Source organism: Diprion similis, chromosome 2, assembly GCF_021155765.1.
Source record: "Diprion similis isolate iyDipSimi1 chromosome 2, iyDipSimi1.1, whole genome shotgun sequence".
In the NCBI taxonomy this organism is placed as follows: domain Eukaryota; kingdom Metazoa; phylum Arthropoda; class Insecta; order Hymenoptera; family Diprionidae; genus Diprion; species Diprion similis.
This window is the reverse complement of record NC_060106.1, coordinates 8,395,458-8,420,719: the sequence shown is the minus strand read 5'-3', so window position 1 is coordinate 8,420,719 and position 25,262 is coordinate 8,395,458. Positions and strand designations below refer to the sequence as shown.

The window sequence follows — 25,262 nt, the reverse complement described above, 5'->3', positions numbered from 1 at the left end:
CCGAAAATGAGTATCGTTGCCGTTTTTTCTGACTATTTCGACAATTCGATTTTCCTGCAGTAATAAATTGATTTTAACATCTTGTTTAGATGAAAAATTGTAATCAACTAAAAGATTAGATTCGAATTTGCTAAAAATAGAAAATATAGTTTTCACAACTGTAATCACACTGAATAGGTACTTGTGCCAGATTTTCTCATGATCCCAAAAATATTTCGACTCTTAGAATCTATTGAACACTAAACATTTTGCTAAATTCTAGATCAAACACGTTCATCGTGGAATCCTTTTCGTTTAATTTATAGAAGAGTTGTGACGATCCTTTAATTAGAATTAAAAAAACAGACTCTTCATGCTTCGTGCCACAAAATTGTTACTCGATTTTTTTCAAGCAGAATTATTTCAGCTTAAAACCAGGTAACTGGATTTTTCATATCGAAAGTAGAGGATAAAACGCGCAAGAATGTTTCTACAGGAATTAGGTATTATTGTTCCTGTATTTTAACATGCATTTTTTTACAGATCAATATTTTCATGACGCATATGTCGAATTACGGGAACGACCGATTGGCACTGTACACCTTCGAATCAGTGATCAAATTCATTCGGTGTTGGACCAATTTGCGGCTATCCAGTGCACCACCCTTACAACTAGGCGAGAAATATTTCCAGCTTTATCCGGAAGAGGCAGATCCTGTCTGGGGTGTAAGTATTTTTCGGACTGTATAATGAACTAACGAATCAATCGAATGATTATACGTAGGAAAATTCGCCAATTGTATTGGTTTAAACTTCCTAAAAGGAGTGGATGACTGGATGCAACCGATATTTTCAAGTTTCATATCTAGTAAAGTTCCGTAGACAAGTAACAATGTTTGATAATGACGAACGAGTGCGGAGTTTAGATTCTGGAGTGATGAAGAAATTTTGTGCACACTTATCAGTGTAGATAATAAGCCTGTTGCTTGTCATTTATTCTGCACCCTTAAAGCAAGACGAATCCTTAACTGGTTAGGTATTTTTGTTTCAGAATCCATGCGATGATCCAAGACATCAGAAAATATGGTCTCGTAACAAGACTTGCGACCAGCTACCAAGGTTTCTTGTTATTGGACCACAAAAAACTGGAACCACTGCACTTTTCACATTTCTATCCATCCATCCGGCTATCAGTAGCAATCTTCCTAGTCCTGATACTTTCGAAGAGATCCAATTTTTCAATGGAAAGAATTACTACAGAGGACTAGATTGGTAAGATATTGCAGAAGAAATCTGGTTCATTAACTTCAGAATTAAATCTTCTGGTGAAATTATGGAACAAAGAAACTAAAAACTGGACTTGAAATGCAGCAAGAAATTGTTTTCTCATTCTTCTTATTCTAGGCGTGACAGAAATTGTAAACCAGTCAATTTTTAACTAGTGGCTTACGTTATCTGTAAAATCGAAATCATGTGCAGCGGGATGGAAAACTCGCCAACTATACTTTTTACCTTTGTTCTGCAGGTACATGGGCTTCTTTCCTGTTGCTAAGAACGATAGCGCACGTTACCTTTTCGAAAAATCCGCGACATACTTTGATGGAGAGCTAGTACCCCGTAGATCGCACGCTCTTCTGCCTCGAGCTAAACTAATCACCATTTTACTGTCACCTGCGAGAAGGGCATATTCGTGGTATCAACACACCAGAGTTCATGGCGATCCAGTAGCGAACAATTACACGTTTCACAGCGTGATCACAGCTAGTGACACAGCGCCAAAACCTCTCAGAGACTTAAGGAACAGGTAATTGATAAAAAGATTCTAACTGGTGAACTAGTAGCAGCAACTAAATGTGCAGATTGCATTAATTTTTTAATTTTTTTTTTATTTTCGTATAAATGTTGACTTATATGATTCGTTTTCCGCAGATGCTTGAATCCCGGAAAATATGCTCAGCATTTGGAGAGATGGTTGTCATACTACCCACCACAGCAACTGCACATCATCGACGGAGAACAGCTGAGACAGAATCCAGTCGAGACATTGCACGAATTGCAGAGATTTTTAAAAATAACACCAGCTTTCAATTACTCTACTCACCTTAGGTATGATCCCAAAAAGGGATTTTTCTGTCAAGTGACAAACGAGGATCATACTAAATGCCTTGGGAAAAGCAAGGGGCGGCAGTATCCACCTATGGAGGAAAAATCTTATAAATTACTACAGGTAAGCTGAGAACGGTTGGCGTCTATTAGATTAGAGAAAGTAGGCATGGTGATGAAAGTAGACCCTGGTGGCCAGTGGTCAGGGAAAATCAAGAAATCAGGGAAAAGTCAGAGGTATCACCAGTTACTCAGGGAACTTTGCGGTGGTATGGAAAAGGATGAAATAAAGCTTCTCTCGCGGAAAAGCAAAATTTTAAGCATATTTTTCCCCATGTAGTCAATTCCATGACCATTAAATAGATCATCAACGTATTTTTTAATACCGATTGATACGAAGCTTCATTTCTTAGTTGTTTGAATTGTCTCTATTAGTTCGGATTTTCATAAGAGAATAATTATAATTTAATCAGGAAAAGTCAGGAAAAAGTCAGGGAATTTGTTCCATTATTTTAAGTGACCACCATGTAGATGAAAAGTATAACAAACTCGGTTCATTGTCAGATCACTTTATTTTGCCAATAAATTTTTCGAGCTGTTAATAAATACTTTGGCACTTTGATAGCAAAAAGCCAGAACTCGCTTCTTGGTGAACTATAACTTAATGCTATAATTTGAAGAGAAAAAATCAGAGAACTTCTAAATAATTCTTTACATTTTGATAATTTTTTATTTTTTTTTTCTTACAGAGGTATTATCTGTCGCACAATACGGCTTTGGTAAAGCTTTTTAAACGTCTTGGATCGAGAACAATTCCACAATGGTTGAAGGATGATCTCACGGATACAGTGATGACCTAACCAACTGCAGTTGCCGTAGACGTAATTTGTCAATCTTTGCTTCCGTGGAAGCACACCTGTACATTGCTCCGGCAGATCTGTAATTACCTGTATATTTAATATTTTAAACAAAGTTTTTAACGACGAAGAAGAGTGAATAGTAAAAAGGCCTACATTGTGAGCCTATTCTAAGTGTAAAAGCAAAGCAAAACTAGTCATTAAGAATTATTGTGACGGTGGAACAGAAGTAGCATCGTCATTGCATCGCGAATATTGAAAAACGTCAAACTCTGAAAACGACAGTGCCATACGTATATTAATTATTAGTCAACCGTGGCATAAAATACTGTACAACCGATTTGGTGATTCCGTTTAGGAACAGTTAGTCTATTACAATATAAAACAGAAAAACAATTCTCAATGCCTTGGTCTCAGTCAAACGCCCGTTAGTTGTAAAATTGAGAGACACGAATCCCTACGTAATTAGAAATAAATCAGTTTGAAGGAAGAGAAATTGTTCTAGCGTAGCAACTAATTCAAGATTACGAATCTATGGATGAATAAAGGATTGATCAGGAACGCCATGTTGCCAGTTTCGAGGTGAAATGTCTTCGGCGACGTTATAAAAATATTTTGTATTGAAATTATAAACTGTAAATACTTCTACGAGGAAAAAATTGTTTCATAGCTAAAAAAGAACTAAGACGATCTCTTAGATTTCGTATTGACTCGAGGGACATGAGTTATCTCGATTCAAAACATTTCGAAAAATACCTGTATGAAATTTTGACGTTATCATAAATTTTTCCAAGTTTACATTAGGCTAACTTTAATTTATTGAAAATTTACTTTCATCGACGTGGCTATAGATTCTTTGTTTCTTATCACCTTACATAAAATAGTCCAATACCTAGTTATGATATAGGTATGTGTTTTCTACAGAAAAAATTTGACTAACAGACCTATAGTCCAAACTTGTGGTATATTGCAAGATCGTCCAATGGATGTTTGTACATACGTGTGGGATGACAAAACTTTCGGAAACAGTGTATAATTATTTTCGTCGAATCTATTTAGAGAGTGCAAAAGAGAGACGATAAAAATCAAATGTGTCTATGTATATTTTGACAATACTGTTACGAATAACAGAATTTAAATTAACCCAATTGAATCACGTCCTTTTGTAGATTTGGTGTGATATGCTATTTTGATGTGAAAATAGATGAATTGTGTAAAACGGAAATTGTACATAAATTAAATATCCAGATTCATTAGGTTATTGTATACGCGCAGCTTCACATCTTTTAATTGTGAATTTTAAGATAAAAAACGGACCTCGCCGTGTCCTTCAACCATTTTCTTCAAATCCTAGTCTGCAAAATATCAATCAACTGATTTAAGTCCGTTATTATTTGATTAATGAGCACCCAGAGGTGGACTAAGTGACCAATAAAATGCTCCAAAGGAATGTCAATGGATGTGTATATAACTAATTTCTGTAGCATACCGGTGTCAAACAGTGCTCGGCGATTATTATTAATAAGCGGAAGTCAAAATTTATGATATAATTTTGTAAAAAGAAATCGAATAGAAAGTGAAACTTCATGTATGAAACAAAATTCTTAGCAATACGCACGTTGCGACAGAAATTTTACTTTATACTCTGACGTATACTCTTGAATTTTTTTTATTGTATCTTCTTTTTCATGTATTCCGTTTTTCCAACGCACAGACGTGAATGATGCGATGGCGTTCGCATGTTTTTTATACAAACAATTAAATTTTATATTAAGTCGATACTAATATATGATTGAAATGATAGATTTTTATTTTTATTCTTACTGATCAACGGTACGTTAAATTTTAGCATATACGTTTAATAGAGATTATTTTAATGATATATATTTTTATTGTTATTCTGTATATTATTTTACTTTGTTTTCCACCGTTATCCAACGGTAATGTTTAACGAATCATGTACAAAGTTAACTGTTGATACTCTATTAATATCTGTTTATTAAGTGTGCCATTTTACTGGTGTTGTAAATATCAAAATAGTCTTATCAATTATATCGAATGGATAACAAATAACACAGTATATCGGTTCATGTGGTAATCGCGGCGATGAAGCCGATAATCAAAACTCTTCAAGTCTTGTTTGGTTGATTGGTCTATTGATTCTATCGCCTGACAATAAAATTTTAAATCAATTTATAAAACCACACGAATAAATATACACATTTTTATTTTTTCAGTCATACTAACTTGTGCATAATGTCTGTATATTGTATGTGTACATACCTAACAGGGAATTACATTGCCGAGAATTGATGTACACATTGAAAAATTGCAAAAAATCAAGGGAGAAAAATTATACCATATACAATTGGTGTACAACATTTTAATAGGATTCTCATTATTAAACTTATAAAAATAAAATAATGTTAATAATAATTCTATTGTAAAATAATGTAATGAATGTACGAATAGACGATAAGTTCTGATAAAAGTAATAATCAAAAATCTCGTATTCTCGTTCAATTCATAATATCTTTCGGTTATACTGTTTTCAAAATATCGTGAGAGCAATTACAATTCTATATTATCTACAGCTATATTATGTGTAATGTAGTAAGGTATAAATTTTCTCATTCGCAAACATGATGAATAAGATGAATGATGATCAAATTGTATGTAATCTTGTAATCTGATTTTTCAGTCAACGTCACAAGGCTGTGAATCAAAATTACTTAATTCCGTAACTTCGAGTGTTTGGTGCGAAACAATATAAGTTGTCTGAAACATTATGAATATAAGTTTTTGAAATATTTTTAAAATGAATTGAAATAATTGCGCAAAATGAAAGTGGCCGCCATTGATATGCACCATGCAGTAACATGTGGGATAATTTTCAATATCTATTTACTACTATTTATTTAGTGATATTTCTTCTTGAATGTAATTACTGCACGAATACTTTGGTTTTATAGCCTTCAAAGTTCGTCAGATTTTTTTTTCACTAAATTCACTTGTACGTTGGGTGAATCTGAGTAGTTTAACGTTAATCAACCTTTAATCCATAACGAACAACTTTCCCAACGCAAATCATATTCCAATTTCAGACGGTTTGATTGAGATTTTCAAACGGTTCCGTAACTGCAACTTCATCATCGGAGTCACTGGAACAGTTTATTTCTCGTCTGGGTTCCATAAGAACCTTAACTGTAAAATCCGACGGTGGCCAGACGGTTGGATCATCAGAAGTTTGTTTTTCTTCCGAACAATGGGGCTCTGCAGAATGTAGACTTGTGAACTTCTGTGTCCTGTGCAACGAAGTGCCGAGCTGTTTACTCAAACGATATTTTTGACCGCTGGCAGAATTTCCGGGAAAAACAATCTGAAGGTTGTCCGCGTCTTTCGGCACATTTTTGCCACCCTCAACCAGCACCTTCGACATGATATCGTCCACCTCAAGCAGACCCTGCTTAATAGGACGACTTTCGTTCTCCAAGGACTCTCCAGTTCCTCCAACCTCGACGTGTCCGGAAACGCTGTTTCCCGGAAGAGTGTAAATCTGCCTGACCTTCTTAACTTTTTTATCCGTCGGACTAGTTGCCGGAACAGCGACCGACGCCTCGGTACCTCCAACCAAATCCGCGTTAGCAGTCTGCTTCGTTCTGGTCTGCTCCAGTCTGGCAATCTCTTGCTGATACCTCCACATCCTCGGACTCATTGCCTGCGGCCCTGGTTCACTTTTGATCGCTGACCCTGGCTGCAAGTAGACACTCTCAATGCCGGGGAAGAAGAGTCTCTGCATGTAGGATCTGGGTGGTCCACGTTCGAGAGCGGTTATCGCCCTGAGGTGGTTGATGAATTCGGATCGGTTCCGGAGGAAGCCGCAGACCTCGAGAGCAACGAATAGCGGCCACATGGTCACTGCCACGGTCGAGATCAAGGCCAAGATGCATATTACCTGCCAGGCCACGTCGAGCACCATTGTGTGATTTACGGCGTCGCTGCCTCTTGGCCTGCCGCAGAGTGGAGCAAGGAAACTGCCGAAGAGGGCGCAGGCCAAATGGGTGGCGACGATGTTGCAGTAGTCCTCGAGGGCGCTGCGGTAAACTCGCCTCGAGACCAAGTAAAATACGAGACCACTGGCGCAGCTGATGCCGACAACGACTAAGGGCGAGTAGAGGTCGACGCCGGCGGCGATTGCAACTATACCGGAAATTCCGCCCTGGATGCAGCGCGTCACGGTCCAGTAGTTGAACGCCTCTCGGCTCAGGGCGAAGTGTAGGGCCACGACGAAGAGGGAAGAAGTTGAGGCTGCGAGTAAGTTGTTTATCAGGATGTAGGACGTGCCGGGTGGCGGTGCCTTGGAGTTGCCATGGTCGGAGATGGGCAAACCGAATCCTTGGAGGCCGAGGAATATCAAGAGGTATCCGGCGAAAGCGCTTCCTGGAGAATCGGTGGGCAGACTGGCGTCGTCTATGTCCCGGAGTCTCAGTATCCTTCGACCCAACGTCGCGCAGCCCAGAAATCCCGAGAGACCACCAACCACGTGGACCGTTCCTCCGCCTCCGTAGTCCTTGAAGGACACGGACTTCCCGGTCAGCGAATTGTCGGCCATCCAACCTCGCGGAGTCCAGGCCCAGTGGATCAGGAACGGCTGGACCATTCCCGAGATCAGGATCGCCGTGAGCAGGTACCCGACCGCATGCATCCTGCCGACTATCCCGCAGGTGCAAATCGCTGAAGCCGTCACCGCCGCCTCCCAGCCCAGGATCGCGTCGTTCATGTTCGCCCTGACGTCTCCGATCCAGACACCTTCTCCGACGGCGCCGGAAACGTCGCCGTTGAAGGCGATGACGAAACCGACAAGGATGTAGACCAGGGTAACGGCACAGAAGTCAACGATGTGGTGGAGGAGGATGAGGTTCACGTTGCTCACGGGAACGCTGCCGATTTGAACGAGAAGAAACCCGACCCTGAGCAGTATGGTCAGGATGCTTCGAAAGACGGCCGATGAGCCGGCTTCGTAGTTATATCCCGTAGAGTTCATAGCCCGGACGTAGTTACTTCGGTCCAGGAGCCCGTAATCGTAGTAATTCTCCGCGAAGGAATCCCCTTTTACCAACTTGGACATCCCGGAAGGATCCGATTGGCCGACCGATAACCTCAGTCCGTCGATCTCCGATCTTCGTATCGTCGATCGCAACTCTTCCGCCGAGTTAAGCCGGCGATTCGTCACCTCGAAACACCTGCTTCCGGTGACCCCACAATATCTTTTTTCTTGTTGAATTTAATGTGACAATATCCTTCGGACTTGTCACCTTGTGTGCTTTGGCTACCGAGCGGACCATGAATCATGAAAAATACGCTGACTCTGAAGTCTACTCCGAGATATTAACGATTCGACATCGTTACTGATGATAAATGAAGATCGATAATCAGGTTCATCAATTCCTGCTTGCGGAATCGATTTATGTCATGAACTGTGGCGCTCTTCATGGACCGTCAAAATAGTAACGTATCAAGACTCAACGCTGAAAGGAAAACGAAGAGTTACTCTCACGTAAGTGGAACACATTTATTATCAACAATCAACAATTAACCTAAGTAAAAGGAATCTTTCGACGAGTTGATTTTCGCGAAAAACGGCTGACAATGAGTCATTCCGTTGATAATACTTGTATTCGGTAATTTAGGTACGGTATATTTTTATCTAAAATTCTAAGCCCACATTTCATGCAATTTATTTAAAAACCTAATCTGCTCTAATTATCGATGTTCCAATATTTTTCGCATAGAAGATGTTCGCCAATTACTGGTGTCTCGTGATTCTGCATGAAGATTGGCTCGGTATAAGTGACACCTGTTTTAAACGCAGTTGCCGCCTGAACTTATCGGCTGTTGACCACCTTACCCTTCAGTGAAAGAAAGCCGTTCTACGGGTTTCAGGTAAAATCGGCTGCGTTAGTCGCACTAGTGGTCACCAACCGATAAATGACCCTGTACTTTTGGTTTGCGATGTACTTTCGGTGGTCAGCAGGAAAAGGTGTTCGAGAACCATCGCACCGACAGAAACTACAACAATTTAAATCTTGTAGAAAGAAATTTTCGATTGCATCTTTTATCATCATTTCAAAAAGAAAAAACTCGGTATTATCGAAGTGTTATAGTTCTTCTATCTAGTTTAACTTCTTCCGTCAAAATTATTTTTAAACAATTTTCAGATTCAGAACCTGAAATTTTATAGAAATGCTTATTTTCTATCGTTGAGCTTTGAATTGCCGAGTCTCATCCTGACGACTCACTGTCTTCAGGTCGAAAGGCGCCTGTATTAGATACTATGTAACTGTGTCTTCCATAGTCTGCTTCTGGCTAACCGCCAGGTATTTCGTGCCAGCCACATCAGATTTTTCATTTAAGCGTGGCTCTTTCCGCTCCATAGATAATATACGTATCATACTATTTTTGTTGGATTTGTTTGTAATTTCGAATTAGTAATGTGCATATGATAGCCACTAGCGAGGACTAGGATACAGTGGCATTAGAAGTAAAAAATCGAACGTTCGTTTCAAAATCAAGAAACTTAATAATCCATGAGACGCAGGGGTATTAATTTGAAACATATAATTTAATAACCTTCTAATGAAACTCTCACAAGGAACGGAGTCCATATTATGTGTTTTGCGGGTGCAACCTAGGACCTGAAAATATATACCTATAACCGATAGGACTCAATCTGTCTGATCTCGAGGGAATCAAGCAGGGTAAAAAAGAAGATTTTGCTAGCAAAAGGGAACGTAACGTGATTTATCAAATGATTGGAAGGAGTATGGAAAAAGGTAAACGCTCAGTATGCAAATCCCCGCACGTGACAACAGCGGCCTTTGTTCCCATTGAACGAGACAAATTGGATAAAAATTTACCCTTCGGTTTAACCGCTTTGCCCTGAGGACGCAGGCATTGAACCTCGATAGAAAAGAGGGAATTACGCTTATGTGATCCATCAGGTGTATCAGAAGAAAAAAAACGTGACTCTAACACCAATTGAAAATGATTCACGTTAACAACGTTGCATCATTATAAAAAATCCGAATGTGCAATGTGCTGAGTTTTTAAACGTGTAAAAGCGATTTTACCTGAAATTCAATGACACGATATTCTCATATAATATTTCGTTCTAATACTCATATTGCAAATTCCCGTTCGGCACAAAACGTTTCTCTAAGATTACTAATCATGCAATTTTTTTTTTGTAGGAAATCGAAACCAAGCCATTCGCGTATGAAAACACAAAGAAGCGAACCTATTTTCATTCACGAAATCTACCAATGAAATCCAACATCGTTAATCGCATCTTTCATACACGTATCAAATTGATCTACATGGAATGAGACGATAGTCGACGCAGTTACCGACGGCGCACAAACTCCCCGCGTAAACAGTACAGATCAAAGACCGGTTGAATTCTCGAATTAATCTCTAAGCGGTCAAAGGGCGAGCATCGCCTGAGCCGCGACCCAAGAAGAACAAACAACAAAGGGAAGAACCCCGGGAGCGTCGAATGCTCGGCCGATCGAAGGAGAGTAGGACGAGCGTCAGTCATCAGTATTGCCGGAATCGTCGCGCAGTGATGCTCGTGGCTCGAAGAGTCTAAGCCCGTTGTGATTGGCGGGTCGAGGAGAAGCGGCGCGAGACAGCAGAGCGCATGGCACGCCATCCTTTGGAGCCGCGGCGCGACGAGCGGCGGAACCGAGCCGGCGAAACGGTCTGTTCTAGTCGCTCCGAGGCGGCCGGTCCCGCCGACTTGAAAAAGGGCAGGTGCGAAGAGGAGAAATAACATTGCCAGAGGTTCCTCTCTCAGTGTCAGAAGCCAGGCCGGTCTCGAACATAAACATATTATGGCCGCAACGAGTGTGTCGTGTGGTGCAGTGATGCTGTTTAGACTCGACATGAACCGAGTGCTGAGGGTTACGACTTTGGCCGCGGCCCGCAAGTGCAGCCAGAACGTAAGTCACACTCTTATTTACTGCTGTTCCCTGCTGTGCGCTCTTTCGCCCTCTTACTATTATCCCCCCCCCCTCTCGCTATCCAGCCGTGATCCATTCCGCGTGGTGGATCTTTGCTCGTTCAGTGCATTCACTCGCTCGATCCCCCCTCTCTCACCGCTCCCCCCCTAGTCTAATGCCTATCCGGCACGCATTCAAATCGGCAAATGCAGCTGACGGCCGAACAGCGACTCGATCGCTCGGCAGACTGCAGGTTATGTTATGTATAGTCTTGTCTTGTCTTGTGTCTCGCTCTCGATGGCGGGTTTGAGTTGACGGGAAAACAATATGGGCCTTTAATCTCTTTTGTACTTTTTTTTTTTTTGTTTGTGTTGACTCGTTTCATCGCGCACGTATCTGAGGTAGGAGTTACCGACAGAGTGCACGGATTTTCCACACCCTATTTGGGATCTCTTTTTGACTCGATCGGTATTCGAAACCGTTTCATTTCGAGCATTGACCAACTTTGGACGTGTTTCTTTCCGTCCCCTGAATCTGGAGATTTATTTTGATTCAGGGAATTTAGTCTGTAGTCGTAGTCCAGTGTAGTATGGTATAGTATAAGTCATTCTTCCGACAATCTAATCGAAAAGGATGTCCGTGTTTCGTGTTGGGAGATTAAACCACTTTGCGTCCCACTTGGTAGGTTTAATGTATAATGTTATGTGCTGGGAGCTGGACGTGCGCAATTAGGGTGGTTTAATAAGGTCCTTGTATAATAAAATTATACGTGATTAAAAAAAAAATAAAAAATTTAGGAAAAAAGGTTCGACGCGCATATCTGACGCGCGAATTAGACCCTATGCGAAGAAATAAGTGTGAAATAGAGGGTAAATTAGCGCTACGTTACATTCCGGGTATATGATATGCTTCTAAATTTTCGAGAAGCTGTGTTTTGAAAAAAACGAGAAAAAAGATTGTGTCGAATTCGAAAAAAATCCTCGCATCGTTACTGAATAACTGTGTTTTATGAATCGCACGACAGCTGAATCTGATTTAAAAATACACTTGCACTTTCTACACCAGTGATTTTATTTGTAATTTTAAACAATTTTTCTGTCCGGGGTTGCGAACGTTTATTCAAATTAGAATACTTAATATCGGTGTTAATTTATTTATCGCGTAGGTATAATCCGAGTTTGATAACACTCTCTCTGAGTTTTCTTTGCACTGCTACATACATTCTGCATATATAACGTATGCAAATGTTCCATAATACGTTACTCCTTTCATTCGAGCCAACGCCTCTCTCTCTCTCTCTCTCTCTCTTTCCACGCGATCTATTCAATTATTCAAATGCAATGTATAATATCCAAGGCATATATACAGCTGTGTTGAACTGTAATTCCAACAGGGTTGTAAGTACACGATAAGATGACGGACGAGAGCTTTACAAGTTCAACTATACAAGATCAAATTTCCCCCGAGTGAAAATCATCTTTGAATCGTCATATGCGAGATATAATCGATTGTAAGAGCTTACTTGTACCATCGGAAATCTGATACTAGATCGATTTGAAAATTGAACAGATTTACTCTCGCCTATATAATTATAGGTCAATCTCATAACATTATTTTACAAAGAACTTTGCCTGGGCCTTGGGCAGTAAGAATTCTCTCACGAAGAGTGGTCCTCGTGCAACGGCAGGTCTTCCAAAAATACTTTGCGCATCCCTCGGGGCAGTGACTGGGTGTGGGATGCACTCGCACCAACCTTTTTCCGTTTTCCTTTTCGTCGTTTATGTTCTTTACCGACGGATTTCTACCCACGCTAATTGTGAGACATGTTAATACACTTACATCATACTACGGGGTCACAATACGAGACAGTCGATATTGCCTTGTGATATGGTTCGTTTTGACCCGTGACAGTTAGCACGTTCAGCGATATTGCAAATCGTTGGTACGTATAATGAACAGCGAAAACGAATACGTGGATGCAGAAAGATACGGAGATGAAGAGGGAAATAAAAAAGGAACCTATTAATTTATGTGCCGGGTGAATAACCTCAACACGCACTATTGCTATGTTATGATAATTCTTGACACTGCAGAAACCGGGAATTGGAACAACGTTCATATGTACCGATATCTATACCGTAGAAACACGCATCTTATCGAAATTAGGCGGAATGATTCATCGTAGAGAAATTATTTTTTGGGTTTCCCATCAGCTGAGTTTTATCAGCTAAAATTGTGGAGTGCTATCTTATAATTAGTAGTTTGTTTGCTTTTATATATCAATCCAAAATCTTCGTGGTATATACAAGTTTTGGTTGACTCTTACGATAGGTGTGCAAAACATTGATAACATTTTACTCATTCGCTGTGATTATATTTTTTTTCTAATATTTCTCTTTTGTTTCTGTGATCATGGCTAGACTTTGATTATATGTCTTCGTTTACTCGCATATAAGTTTATGAAATTAGTAAACACAGACTGCATTGATTTTTTGTCAATAAAAAAAACGCATTTTTCGATGGTATTTAAAAGGCTCTGCGGAATACTTTGATTAATTCTTGTAATTTTCGATGAAATATTGTCGAATCATTGATTTCGTACTGACTTATTCGACTGTGCCGTGATGACGAATCGAGAAGTGCGCATGCGCAAAGATCTTCATCTTCGGCAGCTAGCTAATAAATCTACGCAAACTATCAAGTTTTTTGGATTTCGTGAGAAAATTCGAATTCGAAATTGAATTAAATAACACGATACTCAAACGAAGTTTTATGACGATGTGATCAATGAACAAATGCTGTGATTGGTTATCAACACGCAACAATTGAATGATATAAAATCCTGAATTGATGATAATTTTGAGGAATTGTTTGGGTCTTCAACTATCTATCAAAATTCTGTTCTATACGGATGTTTAGCTCGATCTTGTCAAACCATGAATAAAATGATGTTCCACGTTTCGTACGAACAGCTAAAAATGTTTATGTCGAAACGATGACCAAAACTGCACTCTTATTTCAGACATCTCAGAGTAAATTGTCTCTTTATATTGCATCCCTATCACAATCATATCTACAAAATTTAGGTTGAAACTTAGCATCAGATAAGAGCACGAGCTGAACTATTTCCGACACTATGCTGTTCTGTAAATACGCTACACAAACTATTATTACACTCCAGTATACTATACATATCGCAAATATATAAATTATCTATCCTTAGAATCTGGAAAAAATTGAGCATACGAACTCGAAACAACATTTTTTTAAATGCTTTTTTTTTTTTTGCCAAATTTATTCATCAATTTGAATATTTACTTGTAAATAAATAACATTTGAGGAATACATCCCGAATAAAAATTGGTCGCTTTTTCCTCGCGAGGACTTCGTGACTGAATAATTGAGTTTATTTGCGCCTAGTACTCGCATTTTTTTTTTTTAAATATCGTTGTAGCTGCAAAGAAAATCTCAGCAGCCAGATGAATTATGTCGAAACAGCTGTCCGTTCTTTTCCTTGGCACCAACTCGCTTCTGTCGTTAATACTACGTCGCGTTCCAAAGAGTTATTTCGACTCTGCAACGTCGGTGAACGCATTATGTACGTACTTACACATATATACATACACGCATATATCTCAATACCTTTTTTTATAAACTTAAGGAATATTCGCCTAACAACTCACAACGCGTGTGATAAAACCGGAGCTAAGAATAATCGCGAAAAAAGAAAACTTGAAAAAAATTTTGATGCATTCGAATGCCGAAAAATTTTGCCAATTATAGCTTATTATATATATGCGTGCGTATATGTGTAGTAACGGTTTGCTCGTTTTAGAATGTAATGCTTTGGGAGGGCCAAGCTCGTAAAGCCCTTCCTTAATTGAGACACCCGGGGCTACTTCGTTCCTCTCCTTCCGAGCACCAATTTTTTTTAATCAACCATCCGAAGGGGAAGGTTGTTTCACATTTAGATTGCCCATTGGTCTGCACCTTAGCGCTACCGTGTTTTATATTACGATAGAACAGAAATCTTCCTGTAGACTAATTTCCAAAGCGTGGAACCATGATAATAAATCGCAATATACTGAGGAAAAGTTTCTTTCTCTCTCTCGTTCTTCCGATTAATTTGTCATGTAACAGGATTTCCAGTATTCATGGAAATTATGGAATCAAGGAATTCTAGGTTCATAAAAACTTAGCCATTTGGTAAGAAAAAAAAAAGTTTCCTTCAACTTTCAGGCAATGGTCATGAACCAAGTCCTGATTTCTTAAAAATTGTACGTGCTAACGAATTCTTACAAATTCGCCTCACAATGAGCTGTGCTCCAGTCAAATATAGAATATTTTTTTTCGTATAATAATTGTATTTTTGATTTATTTTATACACGATAACAACCTGGATAAATAATGATGATTCTTGTCTGGAATTACGTTTTTGCAAATAACTGGACACCCTGTGTAAAAAAGCGTTATTCCTCATATCGCCGAAACAAATTATTGCCATATAGTAAAGAATTTGAAATAATAATTTAGTTGTGTAGTATCTAGATATGAACTATTTTGTTGAAGAAAAGAATACCTTGAATGGTAGATCTCTTCATTTCTCAGTCTAATGATTTTCTCTCAGCTTCGCGTTGTATAAACTTGTTGCTTAAAATACAGCCCAAATGAAGTGCATAATGCAGGTGCGACAGTGGGAGTCACGAGTCTTGAATATTGATCGCTTAAACACGAATAACAATTATGCGCAGTTCGAGGACCGAGAACTTTGAGTACTGTTTTATGAACTTGCGTCACCCGGTCGATTTACATTTTGATTAAAATCAAACCGACGGGTCAGCGACGGGTAGATCAAACTATGGTCGTTCACGTTTAACTGCTTCGGATTAAGCGTTGAATTGTTTTCATAGACTAATTTCGCGAACTTTATACTTCACATCGTGCCTTCATCTCTGTTATTACAAAACATGGCTTGCTTTTCTTATATGTAGGATTAAAGGTTTCATCCATATTCATTACCATTCCTAACATCCATTCTATCAGTGAAAAGTAATTAAGGAAATTATGGTGGACCGTTTTATGTAATCATTTTTTTCTTTCGTCATCAGGGTAAACTAATGGCGAATTACCAATTATCAATTACCTATAACATTTTGTATACCGTGATCGCATTTCTCGGGTAATTTTTGCCTCGTATAACGTGAAAAAAAAAAAAAATTTATGAAATGTCCTAACTAACTTAATTAACTAAGAAAATTAGCTAACGTTCTACAGCATAAAAAAACGAGTTAATTCCAAGTCGGGAAACGTAGACGTGGCAAGTTTAGACGGTTCTATTATGAAAAACTTTAGGGCCTTCGGTTCACCGAGATTCGTATACTCAGATATTGACGTGTGTAAGGGACTGGGCGTTGCCAAATTTGGCGCCAAACTCAAACGTAGGAACGACGACAAGAAAATGTATGCACATTGTTTTTAATAATCTAACGGCACGCGCTGTACTAACGCAACGTGCTTCCTGCAGCTTCCTGATCACTGTGTCAATATTGGTTTACGTGCATCTACCCGTGTGTCTATATGCTCAATAAACAATCCGAGCCGTTTGTACGAGGATTTCATCCTCCATTTGTTTTTTCTTGTTCTCTTTTTTTTTTAATTTTCTAGGAGCTTCACCTATTTCCCTAATTTTTTATACTCCAGTGCTTCGCGCTTCTTTCGTGGCATAGAATTTCATCACATGTATGTTAATGCAGATTTTTACGTTAAAAGATCTTTCGAATAATGCGAAATTGATTAAAATATCTGCATTGGAAAATTTAAATATAGGTCACGTATACCGTGAATGGAATAAAATGTAGACACCTACGTTATCGATATTGTGCGCATAATATGTTTTAACTCTTATTTAGAACTTGATATTGTTTTAAAGATTTGAAAAAAATTGTAAATCAATTATATCGTATCGATTAATCCAATGTTAATAGCAACGAAATTATAAATTCTCGAAGAACATTTTTCCTTAGGTCTTATTGAGAAAATTTTATACTTTGAATTTCCTGACGATAGATGAAGCGCGGGATTTTCGTCGCATAAATCTAATACGTGAGCGATCTCCACGACACGGAATGATCCGTATGCTCATCCAATATTTTCATTCCACATATACGCAGCCCCCATCAATATAACGCCTTATACTTATTCACCCGTAGATCCCATAATACGGGGTTTCAATAAATCCTTTACCTTCATTGCTGTCGTAAAAATTCGATAAATCTTTAATCTAATCTCTTTGTCTCTGTCTCGTCTTTGGCATACATCACAAGGTTTGTAAAACAGAAAAAAGTAATCTGAACAAGAATTCGTGACGCCATTGCATTTTATCCATACATATGCACTTAATCGCAATATATGGGTCAAAGATTTTCGAAGATGTGCGTGAAATACAGTAGATTCATTCGATTTCACTTACGATCATTCAGTTTATTCAAGAGACTATTAGTTTCTACAAATTTACTGCAATGGTTAATTATTAATTTTTTTGTTGTAGTCAATTTGTTGATTATAGTCAATATATCTGCGTAATGTTGCAAAATTGAATATTCAACAATTCCACAACGGATATCAAAAAGTTTACTGAATCTATATAAATTATATAATTTTATTATCTAAATGAAATGCACTATCGCAGAGTGAAATCGAACGAATCTTCTACCAGATTTTCAACTATCTTGATGCAATGTAAAATGAAACTTTTGTTTATACCATTCGCATATTTTCTATTTTCGTATTTCCAAATAGACATTCGCCGTAGCTGACAAATCCAATAATTCGACGAATACTCAATGCTCGACTACCTCGAGATCAGTTTACGAAAAGTAGCGATTTTTGTTGAACCAACCTCCTCAACATCCCTACCATGATGGCGCAGATCCCTAACGCATAGGCGTAATAAATTCATACGCGTTTTTCGGTGAACGTACTTGCACACAACAGTTATGGAATACGGATGAATTTTCATCAGCGAAAGCACAAACGAGCTTGCGCCAGACCTGTAAACCATAGTCCAGATAAGATAGCCCACCAAAGCATAATGTAAACACGTTATGGATGCGTTGCATGGACTGGGATGGGCTCGGCTCAACTGGGCTCGGCTCTTTGAGCTCTAAAGCTCTCCTCACACCGCGCAAACGCGCTTAGGGGATACCTTCTGTCACGGAGGCCGTCAATGAAAAATTCATTCTCTCGTATTCCACGGCCTCCCCGTCATTCACACACGACCGAGCAATGACGCCTTTTACTGTTCACTTTTTTTTCTCTTGGTTACAAAATTCATTCGCTCAAATGACAGACTAAACATTTTCAATATATGTCGATTTTTTGAATGAATTAAATTCATTTTACGTGTATCCTTTGTAGTATCATATACTTTAATGTTGTTTAATCCATCTTCATTACACGGTGTTGAGAAATTTGTTAACCATTGATTATGTAATGCCTGCCTTTTACGTAACATTCACCTGCAGATGTTCAAGTATTTAGATTCGAGTACTTGAATGTTTGATTTGACAAATACTCCCGTCAGTAATCATTTATGTGCGCCGTGTAACGCGCTATACCTATTATCACATTTCCTCTCGTCATGCACCTTTAATCTGACTTCTCCTATCAGCTTAACGAGGAAACCGCGCACGCGGTTTACGCACACCTATATAATGCGGATATAGGTTAAACGTGAGGGCGTGAATAAATAATGCGAGATGAATACCTCAAGGTGTACCAAGCATAGCGTAAAATCAACTTCAGTGAGGACGACGAATGCGTTAGGCGATAATTATAAGGTCTTCACACCCCAGATTGACGTATTTTTTTATACGCTGAATCCGTCCCTTGATTGCAAATAAATCGCATTACTCCATATATATATATAAACTTTCTGGATTCGATACTGTTAAATCGTTTATTATTTGAATCGTGTGTGTTTTTTTGAAATTCATTTATTTCGTTTCTGTTGAATCGATGTCACGCTATATAGCCTTGGAAAATTTGTCGGAATGGACGATTATTCAAAGATTGAAACAGTCTGAACACACAGAAAAAAAATTGCAGTAAGTAAAGTCAGACGAGGTCAAAGTTTTTAATTTTGCAATTTTAACAAACAAAGTCAATAATCTTTTTTAGTTCAGTTTTTATGGAACACCTTAACATGTGTATAAATAGTTTCCAATCTGTTGGAACAATGTGATTTTTGAAGCGGAAATAGTCTCTTAGTCGTATCTGTTTGATTTGGTTGAAATAGGTGACGTCACGCAGCACGATCTAGGTTCCATACTTCGTTTTCACTTACTGTTACCTACGACCGTGTTATAAAGTATCGCGAACGTTTCGAGAGTCTCTGAATCAGCAAGAATAATCATCCTATGTTACGAAAAATTTTTACACGACTACTGATTCCGAGATTAATGTTTTCAATGCAGCTTTTAACGTCTTGTCCAAATCTTATTAGTCATTCTCAAGTTATCTGAGCGTAAATTTTATTCTAAGTTTTAATCAAAATTTTATACTCACTAGGAATTTTCCTTTCGTTGTAGATTATAATAACATAATCTTTATCGCTTGTCACCACAACGTGTGACATAATTCCTTATCGCGCACATTTACATCCTGTTATATATATGCATATTATATATCATGTATAAAGTGTAATGGAAAAGCGATGTGGAAAAACATAATTCAGAGTGATCTGTTGCAGGAATGAAATTGCAATATTATTTATGATAATGATGCATCTTGAATATTGAGATATATTCCTAAAAAGAGGAAATTCTAATCAACATATCCGGCAACTATCGTCAAAGATCACATCTATAAGGTCATCGTCACGCGACAAGTTTATGTAGTATGTATATTCGCGATGCCATTTTCTTACCACGTAATGGCACGTAACGTCACGATGAGGGGATCCGAGAACCGACAATCATCATTTAAAGAGGAGACTTGAAAATGGCTGTAAGTTCCATCGTTACAAAAAAAAACTTTTATTTTATTTTGAAATAATGACACTTACAGCCTTTTTGAATTCCTTTCTTCATTTTAAGACCGTGGTCAGTTCATTCTCCTAAAGTTTAATTTGTACGATCGACGGACATCTTGGGTGAAACGTCAGCAGTTATCGGCGAGTTACGTGAAGAGACGATGAAACTTACATGCGTGGCTTGTACGCATCATATCGAAACTTGCATGTGTCATTCATCCCGCGTCTTTAGTGAGGCAACGTCTGCTGAAAAGACATTGAATCAGACCAATTATGTTTAACCTTGCCAAAGCGTCGCTGCGTCGATAAAAAGCATTATATGAATATTGTTAACAACGATTGATTTATCACCTTATTTCAAGAGTTCGAAAAGTAACTCAGAATTAAAATATTTAATCGATAAGAATTGAAAAACAATGTTTGATTATTTTTGGAAATATACATTTACTCCTCTCGCGTTCTCGATTTTGGTTTCTAAACGTGTTTCACATAAAATTATGCTCCGTGTAGAATATGAAATGGATAAATTTTGTGTAATGATTTTTCGAACTGGTATATGGATGTGAAGATGCTTCATCGTTTTTCATTCTGCATGTTGTAAGTAGCGGTAAAAAAGTTCTCGTCAAAGGATAATCTCTTAAATTCAATTTTAAAAGGTCTCGGAACTCGTTCTGAAGTTTTCTCATTTAAATAACACGAGGAAGCTGCCATTTTTCTTTGAAAATGTTATCACTTAGTCGTAATAATGATGATAAATTTTTGTACAAAATTATGCACTGCCAAAAATCCGTAGCTCAAAAATTTTATTCTAAAGTTATGAGTCTTGAATCGAAATTAATTTTTTATATGCAACAATTGATTTTTATCTGTGTAAATACTAGCGCTGTGCGATTAATCGATTAATGATGATTTCGGTTAACCGCATTTCTAATTAATCGTTTCTTCGATTAATCGAGTTGCCTCATAATAATTCTGCGGGTCAATCGAAATCATTGATTAATCAATGAATCGAAAAACGATTAATCAAAGCTATACATATATAGTGACTAAACTATATTGACTTTACAACGAGAATTTCAATTATAATTCTTTAGAGAGAAAAATTCTGTACAAAATACTCTCAGGACCAAGTCCATTATCATTATTAAATACGGCTGAGTAAGAACAATTTTTCAAAAAGTGATATATTCCCTACACTATTCAAATTGGGAAACTTTGAATGTCGAAAACGACCATTTAACATCGGCTTCTAGAAATATCGTTCCACAAGGATTTAATCAATTCTGCCTACACAAGTTTGTTAAATATGAACGAAAGAAAATGTCGCTTCCAATTGGAACTCTCATGGTGTACCTGCAATATATATAAATTAAACTATGTTACGTACACCGAGCTACGTTCTATGAGCTACTAATTTTCGCAACTTGCACTATTTGCCAAAACATAAACGAGTCGTATATTAACGTGCACCGAGTCACGTGTTACGAGCCGGTAATAAACGGTAATGCTTGATCACGTAAACGGTGACGGATTTGAGTTAATGAAAGTCAAGTAACACACGAACGCCTATCACTGTAATTGAAAAGTGTCAAATATTGCGCACGAAAACGTGATATCAGATATTATATCGTTTGTTCTGATCATAGCAGTTGAGCACCTCCACGACGAGCTTGTGGAGGATCGACTCGAAACTCGTTTCCATTTGCACTTATCATATCTACAGTGTCCACGTCCCATGTGGTTACAACACACGCCCATGCAGATTGGACTGAAGTAACGTCAGAAATGTGGCAAAGGATTCGCGCCTTGAAAAGGGCCAAGGAAAGTCACTGACCCCGATCTATATATCCGACGTTTCGTTGCACTAGTCACGTTCCAATTACTCGTTCGGTGATAACCGTGGTACCTAGAGTCAACCTAGGACAAGTCTACAGCGGAAGATTGGTCAGTTACTCAACGCTGCACGTGTCTAGGCCTCGAAGGTCTCAAGTGAAAGTTCCAATGCCGGTTTGTTCTATCTTTACATTCCGGACAAAACCGGAGTTCAACGCTACGCGAATCTCTTCAGTCTGCCAGGAGATTTTTTTATCCGATATACCGACGCCCACGTTATAAAAGCAGTTGTCTTTCCTCTCTCTTCCATACGTACGTTCTCTCTCGCGATTATCCGCTCGAGGTATTTCATGAAGGGGGTAAAATCGCTGCTTTGCAAAAATGCGAATTTGTCTCCGGAGTTTTGAGCCCTTTGATTTTTTTCCACACTGTATATGTAGCTCTTTCCAAATGAAAGGGAAACCGCCGAGACCCTTTCATCGCACATGATTCCCTCTGTTCGTTTTTCCCTTGTTATTGCAGGACTTGGCTGTGTATAACGAGGGTCGCGAACAGCCTGCGTTACCTATCTTTCTACGACCGTATATATAACTTCTTGGCTTTTCAAGGAGGGCGAATTAACGAGACAGAGTGTTAATCGCTTCGATGCTCCGAGGTTTTACACTTGCGTTCTATTTCTACGTTGCTAAACAGTTAGACCCTTAAATTCAGTTTGAACAAGGCGAGAGTGTGAAGACTATATACTTACTGAACTAAACCATGCGTCATTTTTTAACTCTATTTAACTATCCTCAAGTCTCGTTTCAAGTACATCATTTCCATTCCGTAAAACTGTTCGAATGTCTTCGATAACAAGCTCTGAAAGAATTGCACAGATACGTTTTTTGAACTTTTTTCGAAATACGTCGGTGCACCGTTTTCACGAAAAACTGATATCATTCCGATAATGAAGTTTCGAAAGAGCCTTGCTGGTAATAAAGATGCGTCATAATGACGGATACCGTTTTACGATTAGTATATTACTGCCGTTGAAATTACGACTTCATTATCGTATTGTGTCAACGAAGATCTGCAACAACAATAGCTCATAATGATTTTCCGAAAATCACATGGCACCCTGATATCTATACGAGATCGATAACGAAATTCCATCGTCAAATGTACAACGCCTTTATGGGTGATGTATACCTACTCGAATACACAAATAAAGTAAATGGACATCTAACGTCGTTCCCTTTTACCTAATAATCCGTGTACGCTGGCGTCGAAAGCAGCTGTTTTCAACCGCAACGTTCCGCCTGCGTGATGAATATTGAACGGTTATAAAGATATTGGGTCGTCGTCGTTGCGTAATCGAACGCGGTATTCAAGAGGCATAAGGTGACATGATTATAAAAAAATTACTCCTATTTTTTCGTTCCAAGCTTTAAATTTGATCGCATTATTTATTGAAAAACTGCGATCACGGGAGTGGGAAAAATGAGAAAAAGTAATTTGTTTATAATTTTAATGATTAGCATGAATTCGAAGTGTAATCGTGATTTCTGTTAATTGATAACTCCACTTTTCACTGAACCGAATAATATCTTATCGCCGTAGTATTCTGATTACACACCAAAGATCAGTCTGAAACTTTCGCGAATAGATTATTCCTTAACCTTAGCATTCATGATGTCATGATATAAAAATGTTGTTGTCCTACAAGTTTAAAGTAATAAACAACAACATGACAGATTATTTTATATATTTTCTTCGAAATAATTTATTGAGTTGTTCGTCGACAGTTTTTAGGTCAGAGTTTTAACGCAATCATGGTCAGTTCCATGTGAATATTGACAGTATTGGCAACTTCCACGAAGTACCAACGTCTCGAAGTGAACTTCATGCCTTGAAAAAGAATGTTCGATGAAAATGGAAAATATTCTGATACGCGTGACTCGTAGTTCGTGGGACCTTGGCAACTGCATAGTCCTCAGTATTTTTTCACTCACGAGATTGAACGGATTTATCATGATCAATCTAGCGGATTATACGGTAAGTAATAAAGAAACCCGGGCCGCGACAGGCTGTATAATCCTAGAAGTCAGACAGACTCATCCGTTCACAATGCGGCAATTATTCGAATCATCCGTCTGAACGAATTCGTTAACTGCTGCATTGAATTCAGCCGTGACTCTTTGTCGGAAAAATGAGAGAAAAATCTCTTGCGTCATTACCGGTATCTGTATTTAACCTACTTCAAATTCAATATCCTTTATACGAGTACTTCCTGCCGAGTATTGGAAAAATTATCGAGTGTTGATTACATACTTGAGAGAAACTCAAGGTAACACGAAGCTTCAATTTTCTCGATTAGAACATTTATGCGGTAAATTTTATAATATCGATTTGTTGAGTAAAATAGTTAGTGTTTCAGGTAAACCGCCGAGCTTATATGAGCTTGCAATATTTTCTCCATAGTCGCCATTATTTTTCTCTGTCTCATATACCACATTGCACTCGGCGCAATTGAGTTTCAAGCCATTCCCCCTTTATCTTCCACGTGACGAACTTATGCAATGTGCGATGTTCGTCACGCTAATAATATTTAATCTTGGTGCCATTTTACTTCGCGACATTTGAAATCACCGTCAATCGTGTTACCGTTTTTGGAGGTGTTCAAAATGCCGCGTGTGTATCATTTTACTTATACTTCCCCAATCCTGATGTGCATCTCCTTAATTTACTCATTGTCAGTTTCATATATATATTTGAACTTGAATACGAGCGAACTCCGTCCAGACGAGTTCTGAATGTCTCAGTACGTTCGAGTGTATAATGCCTTGCAAACATGAAACCGTGCACCATTGTTACACTTGGCAATCGTGAACGGATCCAATTATATAGTGGCTGAATGAGCAGGCAATCCCGGTGGTTCGCGTTCCCCAATCGCGGTGTCTCACTACGTAGGATAATAATAGGAACGAAGTGTCGAGACAATGATATCGGAGCAAGTGATTACGCATCGCAAACTTTCGACTCAAAGTTCATACAAATCATCGGAGACGAAGCGCGTGTTTCTGATCTGTTCACTGTTCTATCCTGCCATGCCTACGGATATCTGCCTTTGCTTTAGGCGCTGTTACGAGTACCTTCAAATAGCTCTGAAAAATCAGCCCATTTACCAAACATTTTTTTTCGACAACTTGGCACCCATCTGTTCATGATATGCTTTTAGGTACGTTTGGCAGCTTTTCTTACTCGCGACTTGAAGTCATACATCGTCGGCTGTGCTCGAGTATGGAATTCACAGACCTAGTTGTTTTGATAAGCATTATACAATACAACATGGCGTACCGAGTACTAGTACACGGAGTTGTTCAAGTATTTCGATTCCTGGAATTGAGCATGCCAGAGAAGATTCTCTAAGATACTTGGTCTTTGCCATTTCATTCGCGGAAAAGCTGAGTCATTGGAAGG

General features: G+C 38.5%; 3 protein-coding genes across 6 annotated transcripts in view; 2 read left to right on the top strand and 1 right to left on the bottom strand.

Annotated features, from left to right (window-relative positions):
* The window catches only part of LOC124416354 (bifunctional heparan sulfate N-deacetylase/N-sulfotransferase), a 58,733-nt gene extending 53,289 nt beyond the window's left edge, over nt 1-5,444 (top strand). The window contains exons 8-13 of one of the 2 annotated variants that reach the window (XR_006930761.1): nt 523-705; nt 1,031-1,251; nt 1,505-1,783; nt 1,909-2,206; nt 2,832-3,021; nt 3,610-5,444. Coding sequence is in view for 1 of the 2 variants with exons in the window: in XM_046897320.1 (XP_046753276.1) it covers nt 523-705; nt 1,031-1,251; nt 1,505-1,783; nt 1,909-2,206; nt 2,832-2,942 (1,092 nt within the window). In the remaining variant the exon portion in view is untranslated. Of the gene's footprint in view, nt 1-522; nt 706-1,030; nt 1,252-1,504; nt 1,784-1,908; nt 2,207-2,831 lie in introns of both variants that reach the window. The other variant, XM_046897320.1, reaches the window with a different exon arrangement.
* The window catches only part of LOC124416355 (calcium uniporter protein, mitochondrial), a 95,375-nt gene that overhangs the window by 19,139 nt on the left and 50,974 nt on the right, over nt 1-25,262 (top strand). The window contains exon 2 of one of the 3 annotated variants that reach the window (XM_046897322.1): nt 10,786-10,939. In XM_046897322.1, the coding sequence (XP_046753278.1) occupies nt 10,832-10,939 (108 nt within the window). In that variant the 5' untranslated portion in view covers nt 10,786-10,831. Of the gene's footprint in view, nt 1-10,570; nt 10,940-25,262 lie in introns of those variants that run through there. The other 2 variants (XM_046897321.1, XM_046897323.1) reach the window with 2 other exon arrangements.
* Nucleotides 6,040-8,291, bottom strand: LOC124416239 (ammonium transporter 1 member 2-like). Its single transcript, XM_046897167.1, has 2 exons — nt 8,183-8,291; nt 6,040-8,141 (listed from the first exon to the last, which is right to left on the bottom strand). The coding sequence occupies exons 1-2, from the start codon at nt 8,289-8,291 to the stop codon at nt 6,040-6,042; spliced, it is 2,211 nt and encodes a 736-aa protein (XP_046753123.1).